The sequence below is a fragment of the Lissotriton helveticus genome, chromosome 4_1 (genome assembly GCF_964261635.1).
Source record: "Lissotriton helveticus chromosome 4_1, aLisHel1.1, whole genome shotgun sequence".
Taxonomy (NCBI): domain Eukaryota; kingdom Metazoa; phylum Chordata; class Amphibia; order Caudata; family Salamandridae; genus Lissotriton; species Lissotriton helveticus.
In genome coordinates this window covers 1367629306-1367642384 of record NC_136063.1, presented here as the reverse complement: position 1 = coordinate 1367642384, position 13079 = coordinate 1367629306, and the positions used below count along the sequence as shown (strand labels likewise).

Below are 13079 nucleotides of genomic sequence, written 5' to 3'. Positions count from 1 at the left end.
GACAGTTGTGATTTTGGATACCATGATCTCCTTGAAGTATTTAGTTGCAGTTTTATTTTCTTGTTAATTTGTGACAATGTGTGACAGTTGAATCCCACACCTCTGCAACATCCACCTTATCTCTGAGGGGGAGGTGAGCAGCTTTTGAACTTACCTAGCTGCAGAACTACCTGCCCTCCAAATATGGTTTGATGTCTATGTTTTGGTCTCAAAAAGATTATAATGTCTCTCCAGTGGGTTGTTTATTGGACTTTTGTGCTTTCAGAAGAGAGAAAAAATACCAGCTGAAAACAAAATGTATGATCCGCTCATTGTGGAACCACTCACTTTTTCATAATGAAAACATGTGCTCAATCTAGCTTTATTTTTAAATTGCTTTCAAAGTTAAAAGGCTAGGATAACCTTTCTCGTGTTCGAGCCTTTAACGTGCAGATCAAATGAACGTCTCAGCAGTGAGTGTTTAACCCACTGAGCATTTTTAAAACATATAGCAACTATCTATGAGCTTTATGAATAAATATGTATCTAGTTGATTAGACAATATACTTAGAGGCTTACGTATGAGAGCCCGGCATCACAAAGTTCTTTTCTCCTTCCTTTGACAGTAAGGCAACCACTGAAGGCCAATCCCCCAAGCAGCACTTCAGCTTGGGAATAGTCTCTCCTCAGTTTCTTCAGATTCCTCTCCGCTGTAAAGGTTTCTTCTTGTAGTCCAAAAGTGATCTCATTTCATGGGATCAGGGTCCCAATATTTATACCCCCAAATCCTTTGTTCTCTGAGTGGAGAGGGGCCTTTGTCCAGTCCAAACCAGTTCTGAAGCACTCTGTTTACCAGACTTCTCCTTTCCTTTCACAGTGGAGGGTAGGCACATCAGACGCCCCACAGGAGGTGGAGCCAGCATTCTGGAAGGCTAGTACAGTTCTGGAGCACTTTCTTTACAGGACTCCTTCCCTTCTTTCAGTGTGCAGGGCAGAGACATCAGCCGCTCCCCAGGGGGTGGAGCCAGCATTGTGGAGGTTCAGGTTCAACTTCTCCCTCCCATCTAGATGCAGATCTCTCTATTCACCACTGGGTGACTCAGCCTCTCTCTTGGAATCCCCCAGCCCTGTCACTCACAAAACCAGACAAAGGAATACACAACCTAGCAGAGGCAGGCTTGAAAGGTTAGGCAAGCAAATACCTACTTCCTAAAAGTGGTATTTGCAAACACAGAAGGTTACAACCAACTTCACTAAAATATGTATTTTATCATTCTGAGTTCAGGCATACTAAACTCGAATTTCTACCATGTTCTCTGAGACAGTTAGGATTATAAAATATAATAACTCTAACAGCCCATTCTGGCCTATGGATAACAGGTAGCCTTGCAATAGTGAAAAACGAAAATGGCTGTAATTCACTATTAGGACATGCTACACATACCAGGGCTTGTCCTACCTTATACTTACAATGCACCCTGCCATTGGGCCTACCATAGAGGTGACAGATATGAAGAAAAGGGAAGGTTGAGGGACTGGCTAGTGGGTGCACTTGCCCAGTCAGCATGACAGTACCAGACTGCACGCAGGCTCTGCAATGGCAGACCTTAGACACATTTTGCAAGGCTGCTTCTTAGGGTGGCACAACCAGTGCTGCAAGCCCACCAGCAGCATTTGGATTTACACGTCCTGGGCACACTCAGTGCACAATACTAGGGTCTGACAAGTAAATCAAATAGCCAAACATGGAACCACTGATTAACACATAAATTTACAATAGGGAGCACTTGCACTGTGGCACTGGATAGCAGTGGCCCAGTGCCCAAAGCATCTAATACCAGCAAAAACACATGAGGCAACAGCAAAAATGGGAGACCCACACCAATGGTGCCAGGTCTAACACTGGAGTTGCCCCATAATGGTGCATGGTCGTGAAGAGGAGGATCCGTCCCGTAGAGGCAGTGGGCCCACCGCCATGATTCGATCATGGCTTACAACATTGTGTTAGTGGTGCTCGGCATAAGTGTGCCACTCTTGTAGAGTTGGTGCAGTCCCTGCGGGCAACTCAGCATGGTGCGCTCCACCAGCACAAACTTTGGCAGATCTGGAGTCCCGGGAAGCATGCAATCGAGCTGTGCCAAGTGCAGGGCTAGAGCGTAGTTCTCAGCCGAGGGGAGGCCCAGGCCCCACAAGATCGGTGAGCCAGGAGTTTGCTACTAGCTAACCAGGGACAGGTAGTCCCCTAGACAAAAGACCGTATGCTCTGGTCCACGAAACACAGCAATGAAAGAGGGGCAGTATACTGAGGATGTAGTTGCATCATGGCAGTGTCACCATCCTAACTGCCCCATAGCAAGAGTCCGAGGTGGACCCACTGTTCAAATTCCAACTCCATATGCGCCAGCAGCAGATCAAGGTTATGTGTTACCATGCGATTCAGTCATCGGTTTATATAAACCCCCACTACTGGAAGGCCTACCTCCCCCATAGGCTAACATTGGATTACCCTATGATATTTAATAAGTGCTAACCTTTGATTGGGAAGAGGTAAAAATGTCGTATTTGGACTCAAATGAATTGTAATTTAAATTCCTCTTTAATGGTAAAGTTGGATTTTAATTTACAATTCTGAAAAAAATAAATTTTAGAAAGTTGACATTTTTTCGTCCTAACCATTTGATACCTGCTGCCTGTGCCCCTGGTCACATGACTGCGAATAGTTTGATAGTTGTCCCTGGTAGTATTCCTCCCATACAGTGAGACAAAGGGGGACTAGATGTTGGCAGGATGGGTCATCCTGCCTGGATGGTTGGGATGAGCTATTCCCTGCATCACTTAGATTTTAACAGGCTGCCTCCAGCACACACATAAAGGAGTCTGACACCAGTCGTTTGTAATCCCATACTACTTGGAGCCTCAGCAGGGAAAGGAAAGAAATTCCCAAAACCAGCTACGCTAAAGAAGTCCCCTCACTTCAAAGGCTGGCACTAGGTATAAATATTGGACCTCTTGAGACACCTTTCAGATTACTTCTGGACCCGTGGAAGATTCAGAAGACTGCCATGCTGCAGGAAGGACTGCTGTGCAGTCTAAGGAAGGCAGCCTGGACCTGCTCCTTGAAACCAGGACTACCGGAGTAACTCCAAGGGCTAGCTTGCTGGTCTCCTGCGTGAGCTACAGGGACATAATAAGCTCTAGAAATCTGCCCTGCTTCTGCCCAGCTGATTAGACCTGCAGCTGCACCTGCCTGAGCCCTGGCAACCTCTGCTAAAGTGAGTCATCTCCTCAGGTCCTGGACCCTTAGCTGGCATGAGAGTGCACACCTCTGTAAAGAACAAATGGGCCTGTTCGCGCCGAGACTTGGCTCTTTGTGACTGCAGCCATTGTGACGCTCCGGTGATCTCCGCACTTCACGCTATAATGACTGCCATTAATGATGGGCAACGCGAGATCTGCACTTTATGCTACAGCATTAACAACCTGCAATGACTGTCAGCATGAAGTTCCAGTGATGACCGTCTGCAAGTCCTATACGTCATGCTAAATTGACAGCCATCTACAATGCTCTCCTTGTTCCTCACAGCTCAATGGAACTCTTTGACCCGGACTTTGAGAAGGTAACTTTTTCATCTGCATTCACCTGGTCCCTGTATTAAGCCTGCACTACATCAAGGTTGGCCTGGATTTTAGGCCTGGGCGGTGAACTATGCTCCGTTCGCGGAATTTGCAGAGTTTTCTGCACTCTGCTCTCCACGAAGCTCACAGAGGGCTGAAAACTCTGCATCGCGTAGTGCCAGCGAAGTTATTTCGCTGCTCGCGCTGGTGAACGGTAAATTTGCGAGGGCGAGATGCTGCTCGGGTATAATTTCTACCCAAGTGGCAGGAAGACCAGCCCGAACAGCAGTTCACACTACACGCCGCCACTTGCGGAACTTCGCAGAGTTTTTCTGTAACTTCGCGGAGTTCTGCATAGCAAAACTCCACAAACTACGCAGAGGCTTACTAAATTTGTGACTTTTCTTTGGTCTAGCACTACCAGATGACTGTGAAAGGCGCTTTGTGACTTTAGGCACTATACTTACCTAAAACTTTGAAATGTATTGTCTCCGGTTCTATAGATTGTTTTTTTTTTTGTCGTTCTGGTACCATTTTATTTATTTGAATTTGCTCTATTTTTCTAAATTAGTGTGGGATTTTTCTTGTGTTGTGTTTTCCATGAATTACTGTTTGAGTGCTGCATAAATGCTAAGTTAAGACTGACTGCTTTTGTGCTAATCTACCAAAAGGTTACACAGTTAGAGACTTTTAGTGGTTCACCCTGACAAGGTTGTGGTTGTTGCTTGAGTAGGGTTTTCACTCCACTCAATCAAAAACCCAATTTCTGACTGCAGTCACAGCTCACATGTAATACATTTTTAGATTTGTTTTTTATGAACAAGGAGCACCAGATATGGAACTCCATTCTGAAGGCAGACTCTCCCCCATTAATTTAATTATCAATTCCATGGCTTACAAATACCTGGTCCCACTTTACACTTATGACCAAGAACAGCATTGCATAGTTTATATTCAATCTAAAATCAAACGTTAGTATTGAAGAAACAGTTCCTGCCACTTTCCTAAACAAAAAAGATAAACAACTTCGAACTGTTCAACTAATTGTCGGGCTGCCTAGTAAATGCTTCCCTACAGTAAGGTGCCTTCCCTGATAGTCGCAAGACAGAATCCTTAACATTTCTATTGTAAAAGCCTACAGATAATCCTAACAGTCTTGCTAACTATTGTCAAATCGCAAATCTGTATTTGGGCACAGTACTAAAAAAAGGTGTTGCCATTTACTCACCAGCCACATTGAACTAAATAACCTTTTATTCACATATTAATCAGGCTTTGTAGTTGCTGCATTACTTAGTCTGCCTCATTCAAGATCCTCTGCTACATACAACGAAAGCTGGACGCGGGGTCCCCAGTGTCCCCTTTGTCCTTCTGGACTTGTCCGCAGCATTTGACTCAGTGGTTCGTTATAAGCGATTTAAGGTCTTGAAGTCACAAATAGGCATTTGAGGTGATACAGTGAGCTGGTTCTTGTCTTTCCTTATAAATTGCAGACAGCTGGTCAGGGTAGAGAGTTTCACTTTGAAACTTATTTCTGTAACTTATGGCATTTCCCGGTATTTGGTACGTGCTCCTTTACTGTGAAACTTATATATGGAGCCACTCCAAGACTGTATGGAAGTGGGAGGTGTGAACATCCATCAATATGCTGATGACACACAGATTTATTGAAAAATATCTTCATTCCTAGACATTATAGCCCTTCCTCCCTCGCATCCTCTTCTCTCTCCTCTCCCTTCCTTTTATTCTTTCTCATTTTCTCTTCCACCTCATCCTCGTTTTCCTTCCTCCATCTACCGTATTTTTGCTGTTTCTCACTAAACCTACTAATCTTGTCCTCTTAGTGTATGCAAGGTGTATTTTTTTGATGCAGTGCCAGTGGTTCTGTCATTGTTATCTAGATTTTGGACCTTCGATATTATTTTCTAAAGTTCTATCTTCTTCCTGCTCCCATCTACATTTATCTTGTTGATTTAGAAAAAAAATATCTCTTTTAAAGGCTTTGTGAGTATCCCAAACCAAAGATTGAGTGGTGGAACCCTTATAAGTGAAAATAACTCTTTTGTTTTATTAATTATCTCTTGTAGTACATCGGTCTCTAATAAGAACTTTTTGTTTAATATCCACTTGTGGCATATGGGTTGCTTAGGGAACACTACTTTTAGAACAACTGCCAAGAGATTTGATAGATGTGCTGGGAGTGGTCTGATGTCCTGAACTTTATCTAGCATAGTACGATCAATGAGAGTAAGTCTAACCTTCAGAAATGTCCATATTTTTACTATGATAAGTATACCCTCATTGTGTCTCAGTTTGATTCCACCAGATATCACATAGCCCTAAGTCCTCTATTATATGTCTAAGACATGTTTGGACCTTTGGGGTATCCGTGGAAAATAGTGTTGTGAATCTGTTGAGAATGCAATGCATAAGAGCATTAAACATTTCACCCGTGAGGGGAATGCCTATCGTCGTTATCAACTTGAAAAGTTCTCTGCACGAGTGTTTCTTCATTAGGACAGCAACTCCATTCGAAAAAAAAGCATGATCTGAGCAAACCATTTCGTGAATCTATATCTGTGTTTTGAATAGAAGTTTTGATTCTGTGATCATTGAACATGTTTCTTGCAGCACCATTGGCTGAGATTCACATCCGTTTTTTTACTAGTAGCATATACTGTTTTATTATTTCCAATCTCTCCGTGGCACAATAGAAGGTTGATGGCATTTAAGTGGAAATACATAATTAGGAGAGCATTGTAAATGTAGTAAAACAAGCAGGACCAGTATGGACTTACCACTGTGAATCATCAATTGATGTACAAGGCAACAGTGTTCTTGCTGTTGAGAAGCGTCCCTGTCATCAAGCTTGATATGACAAAAACATAATCAACACAACTTACAGATGTGGCCTATTGTTCCTTAGGTGGGTGTGGCCTTGGCAACATGGGCACAATCAGAATGTTGTGCAGATGTTTAATATACTTTGGGTCTCATTGCATAGATGATGTTAAGTTAGTATCAAAAATAGTTGTTCTAAAGTATACAAAAGGTGTGAGACTTATGGCTTCTTAGTGCAATCTTTCCTTCAGCCTGATGATACTACACAGGGAGACCCTTACCTCAGTGAGGAGCATTCTTCACGAGCAGCCTCAACTAGTGGCCATCCCTAATATGAGATCAAAGGCACATGCACCACATCTTCCAACTGAACGCAGACATTTTTAAAAAAGCCTTCCATCTCAGAGAAGACGTACTCAGGGCCAGACTGGCCATAGCGGGCACCGGGCATTTCCCCGGTGGGCCGCTAGGGTGGGGGCCGGTTTTGGGTGCTTGGGGGCCCGTTTTTGTTACCGGGGGTCGGCAATTTCGTCCCCCTGTAACAAAATTCGGCCGAAACCGGCCCTCGCAAACTGCTCGGCTGCACTCCTCCTCACCCCAGGGGGGCCCAGCTGAGCAGTGTGGCAGGGCCGGTTTCTGTTCCCAGTCTGGCCCTGGACGTACTATCAACCTGAACCCCCTGCTTCTGCCTCCTAGCGACACACTAACAGTGCTTTGGTAATATAATGTGACATCTAAATCCTAAATTAATAAATATACGTCTTGCTGCGCTGCGTGATAGGGAAAGGACAGGGATGTCCTGCATTTAAAAGAAATACGGCACATTCCTGACTTTTCCATACACTGGTGCACAATGTGCTGCCTGTGTTGTTAGCAGGAATGGTTTTGTGTGGGAAGGGACAGCTTCCTGCAGAAAAAACAATCCTGAGAGGCATTTTCCTCTTTCTAGTGTGCTGTAGAATGCAAAACACATACAAAGATGAAGTAACGAGGAGAAATAAAGATATTTCTCCTTGATACACCTCACCTGGGAAGGCGCAGCATTTTGACGCATTCCCAGGTCTACAAGTAGTGATAAATCTGGGAATGAGGCAAAATCCATGGATGGGTGCCTGAGAACACCAACACTCCACCAATGGAACGCCTCCATGGAGCAGAGTAACGCAACTCAGTAATTTGTGCCGCATTGCGTTACTTAGATTTATCAAGCCAAGCAAGGCCACACACGGTGCATTGCTTGACTTGAGAAATCTAACTTAAGAGTTGTGCCGCTCTTGCGCCCCATTGTGTGGCTCAAGGGCGACACAACTCTTTCATAAATAGGCTCCCTAATTTCTTAGCTTATGGACTGATTGTGGTCCAAAAGGGTTTAAGAGGAGGAAACTTCGGTAAACTACAAGAAACTTCAGTCTTGTATGGAGATGAAGAGGACTGGAGCTGATGCCCAATACTTCCCCAACCCTCGCCTCACTAAAGTAGATGTTTTACAGAGGCTATTTAAATTGCCACTACGGGGTTAACATTAAGTGTGCAATATATTTCTTCAAAGTGGGCAAATAGGCAAGGGGAGGGGGTACCTGTTGTATAATAGAGCTCTGTACTACAAAGAAATTGATCATTTTCAGTCTTTCAACTTAGACATGCATTAACATCAAATACTCTGCTTCACTGAGTGTGTGTTATAGAGGTGCTAACTGTGTCTGCCTTAAGTCAGAATACCAAAGTTGGATGTTCTTCTCACTTTCATAATGTCCGTGCATTGTTAATGTACTAATGAAGTGATGTAAATCGAATTTTGTGGATGGGAAACAAGGAGAAGCATTCTCATTTGTCTTGCTCTTTTCTGTTTTTGTTTATGCAGGTTAGTGTGGAGGTTGTGGTGGAATATCCTTTTTTCGTGTTTGGACAAGGTTGGTCCTCCTGCTGCCCGGAAAGAACGAGCCAGCTCTTTGAACTGCCATGTTCCAAGCTGTCAGTGGGCGATGTGTGTATATCACTGACACTCAAGAATTTGAAGAACGGGGCCATCAAAAAGAGCCAACCCACAGACCCAGCTAGCGTCCTGCTGAAGCACCCAAAGAACGACAGCTTTTCTGAAAGTAGGCACAGATATCCTGAGCAAGAAAATGGGATTGACCGGGAAAGAGCTCACATCTTTTCTGAGAATGGTGAACTAAAGTACCCGGATAAAACAGGATTGCCTGCAGCAGCTTTGCTCAACAAGACAGATCCCAGCAAGCCCAGGGCAATAAGGAAGAGGAGGTGGTCTGCCCCCGAAACACGTAAACTAGAGAAATCTGAAGAAGAACCACCTTTGACTCTTCCCAAGCCTTCTTTTATCCCTCAGGAGGTCAAGATTTGTATTGAAGGTCGATCGAATGTAGGCAAGTGAAGGCTGTTTGAAGAGAAGAATTTAGGCTTATCCCTTGTCATTTTTATCCCGATTACTGTACTGTAGGCTAAATAACCCCAGTATTTACACATTATCATCTTATTTTAGGTTTTTGTTATAACCTTGTTATAGTTGCAGCTGTTATTGCGCAGGAGACAGGTGCACATGTTATTTCCACGTTTGTTGGCGGCTAAAATACTGGAGGACTGTGGGAAGGGGCAATCCGCACTTTCTTGCCTCTTGACAAAAAATGAAAGTATCCCCAGGACTCTTTTCATGTTGTTCTTGTTACAGTGCGCAAACGCTGAATTTACAACAAGGGGTTGAAGCCGTTCTTAGCAAGGAGGAAGAGAAGGGAACCAAAACAAGGACTGAGATGAGACTGCATGTATGTGCGTGTTAGCTGAATGTTGTGAATGTGTGTGAGTGCAAACCTGGCATCTCTCCATGCCCAATGTCTTTTTGAGCTGGTCAGGTACATGCGAACTGGAGTACAGCAACATTGCTACCTTTCTAAGTTGACATTCAACCCGCTTGAGGCTCCTTTCTGTGAAATATACTTGATTAACGGGTACGCAATTTTGACTGGGCAACATAGGCGATCAACAATTAAATGTAAATGGCTACGTGGATTCCATGTCTCCACAGAAGGATGTGGCATAGTGTTTCATGAGTCACTCTTTGTGTGGTAAAAGTAGCAATCTTGCTGGACAATACTAAGATCAAACTATAAATTTCAGCTCAGTCAATCTACTGGCCAGCGGGGTAAAGGACATCAGCTGGGAAAAGGAGATCTCTATCCGATCATACTTCTCTTCGACACATTTCACAAGACATCATTGACCACATTGTACATTTTCTCTCATACAAGTCTAACTGCACTTATTCCTCACGATCCACCTACTTTTTGCCAGGCATCTTACAGTCTGTGAAGGAAGAGTCAGCCAGTCACACACCAGATCGCCATGCTTTGGCGGGAAATCTTCTCACACATGAACGTCCTATTTCTTTTCTTGTTTTATTGGTTTCTTTGGATTATGAAACTTGAGAGTTGGATGCGTCGCTTAGCAAATCTTTTTTTGCAGGTCTCCTGTAGATATATTTCCAGGTTTAGGGCCTGCGTCACTGAGGGGCATTTGCTTCCAAAGTGCAAGAGAGGCACACTGCCCATTTAACTGTGCTTACATTGCGTTTATAGTGCAACGCTTGTGTCTTTAACGCTAGTACTTTTTTCGTTCATAGCTATGGTTATCTGGTGCCACTTTCCCATTTGAGTGTGACAAAACAAGGAATTTAATAAGGTGGAGGAAGAAGGTCTTTAAGCACTTAAAAGGCTGTTCACACTTTATTGCCGAGCATCTTGGTGTACCAATTTAATAAGTACTGTATCTCACTTTAATTTGTGTATGTAAAAAAAAAAAAAAGTAAGATAATTTACTTCGACACTGTTAGCTACATGTAACTATGTAGAGTCTCACCGGTGAGATGTTGAAAGTTTCTAAGTGATTTTAAAGGGATGAATGTGAATCTCCAGCTTGTGTGCGATAGTCAGTGTCCAAGAAGGACTACTTAACAGGAGGCACTTTTTAAAAAAAAACTTTAATGCTTGAGTTAAAGTTTTGTGAGCTGACAGTTTAAAAGAGAGAGTGAGGAAGAAAGATGAGAGAAAAAGAGTGAGAAAGAAAAACAACAATCGTTGTCCAGTGTTTTTAAAAGATGGACTTTAAAAACAAACAAAAATATATTGCAATTTGCACATCTTGAGTTTATCATTTGTGTGGTATTCCTGCAGTTTTTACCTGCTAATGTTGTGGGGAGGGCGGGGTGAAAGGGGTGGGGTCGGGGAGGGTGTTGGGTGACTGAAAGAACATTATTAAATGTAGCATTTTTGTACTAACCGGCCAAAACGCTGGGCCACAGGGTTATATTTCTTTCACAGTTCCTTCTGTACCTTCTGTCACACCGAATCAGGTCTTGGCAGGACAACTCTGAGATTTTTTTGTTACGCAGATCTGTTGAGAGTTTTTTTCCTATCTGTTCGCTATTATTCGATGCTTGTGTTACCCTCCGTTATAAATCTTGCCCTTTTTCATAATTCTTTTTATTTGCATAGGCGAATCCTCAGCAATCCACAACAAAGTGTTTTTATTGGTATAAAGATTAAGTTTTACTTGAATATATTTTATCCTTTCCCTTCTGCTCCTTCTTTGCCCTTCCACTTGCATGTTTTGACATACAGGACTCATGCCGTTCCGTCTCTCTCATTTCCTAAACATCTTTAAATGTGAGGAAAGTCGGGAGAAGGCGAGGTGTGCGGGGGCGCGCGATCAGCAATGCACGCTGTGATATGCAGCTATCAGACTAAAAGCGCGGGAAAGCATAGAGACTGCTGGCTGTCCGTTACCACAACAGGCTCGTATGATAATCCCTCCACACCATCATTTTCCTTCTGAACCCTAAGCCCCCTCACCGCCCACTCCCTCAGAAATTTTAGAGAAAACGCTGAAGAAGGAGTACAGGAATTTGGAGCTAGGAAAGACCTCAGCATACTTCTTGATGAACTTTCTCCTTAAACTAATTAAAGACATACAACATATACAAAGGCTCCTAATTGGGAATCTATTGTCTGGGTCATTGATTCCCAATTAGGAGCTTTTATATGTATTTCTGTGCTAGAAAATAAATGTAGCTTTGTGATTTCGTATTTGTTGACACCCAAGAATAATTTGCTTTTGTTGTGTCTTGTGAGGTGCACCATATGCTTTATATTTTTTTTTTAAAGAACTTTGCTTTTTTGCCGGACACACCTTTGTGTTGATCATTGCCTTGGCACCAAATGTTCTATAAGGCTATTTTGTTATCCCTCCTTTCGGTTGTACTCACTGCCTATGTGTTCAGTAGTACTTTATTTTAACCGTAAATGCTCAGAGAACTTGCTGAATTTTATTTCCATATACTCTGCTCAGGGCACTTGCAGTTTATTTCACAATATCGATGTTAAAAGGTCAGGAAAGGGCACACTGTAGAAATGGCGGTTTAGCTCACATTGGTACCACTATACAATACTCAAGCAAAATCTAGAAGGCTGGTTAGTTGGCGAGCATGAGACAATTAAACTGACTAAAACCATTTAAGCTAACACTAAAGCAGAAGGAATGTATCAATCCGGGCCTGACTCACACTTTAGGATCTCTAGATGTGTTGTTCTAATCATTGGCCCAACAATTTTTTTTTAGTAAGTGCAATACTTTATGTGCCAACTTAGATCAGCCTGTCTGTGGTGGTATCAGGATGAAAATAAAAAAAAACTCTTTAAAAAATTCCCGTAAACAAGTTGTTTGCTAAATGTTAAATTTTTCAATAGCTTGTTCTCTGCACCTTTCCCACAAATATAGATATGAACTCCAGTTGATCACAAAAAATTATAGTTCCCCACAAACAAACCTAATGGAAATTCTGTTTCCTATGGCAGGTCTGTTGCGTATCTGCTTGGCTATAAACAATTAAAGATGTGGTTGCTCACATGAAGAAAGTAGCACACCTGTGAAGCCTCCTGCTTTTTAGGTTATGGTACTTTCCATGGGGCACATGTAGGTTCCCCTCCACCCCAATTATTAGTATGGACCGGCATGTCTCAGCCTGCAAAGTATTGTTGCCTAGTAAGTCACAAGCGACTGAATGTGTTTTACTTGTTGTGGGGCCACTAGGCTAATATTCAAATGTTTTAACAAACATGGTTAATTTGTTCCTTAAAGGTACCACAACATGTTTCAGTTAGGGAACTCACTGTTCTCTGATATCTTCACACTTCCTCAATATTTAGTGGCTTTGAAGATTAGTGGAGTAGTATATTGGATCCGTTCATGGCTGGGTTTTGAGTAGATTAAGATCAGTGAGACATCTAGAGCTTCATCAATAGTGGGTGGGCCCTACAAACAGCAAATATTTCCCCCTGGCTGGAGAGGGCAGTTGAGAGCGGAGGAGCTATCAAATGTCACTTCAACGAGGACAACAAAAGTTCTTGCCTATACACTTGTTCATTCACTTGAAAAGGTGGAGAATGCCATGAAATGAATTGGGGTAATTTAAAGTTTGACATATGTAGGACATCTGCCCAAAATTGGCAGATGGTCCATCCACCCATATAGATGGGAATACGCTCTAAATAGGGTTGGTCAATTCTTGGAACAATATCTGCATCCACAAATTATAAACAACCCCCTTTGGTGTCAAGATCCCAGGCACACTTCTT

At 42.9% G+C, this 13079-nt stretch overlaps 1 protein-coding gene across 2 annotated transcripts in view; it reads left to right on the top strand.

Moving 5' to 3' along the window:
- The window catches only part of ATXN1 (ataxin 1), a 1154375-nt gene extending 1143784 nt beyond the window's left edge, over positions 1-10591 (top strand). For both annotated transcript variants that reach the window (XM_078687925.1, XM_078687926.1), the window contains exon 10: positions 8297-10591. In XM_078687925.1, the coding sequence (XP_078544051.1) occupies positions 8297-8827 (531 nt within the window). In that variant the 3' untranslated portion in view covers positions 8828-10591. The remainder of the gene's footprint in view (positions 1-8296) is intronic.
- The last annotated feature ends 2488 nt before the right edge of the window (positions 10592-13079 follow it).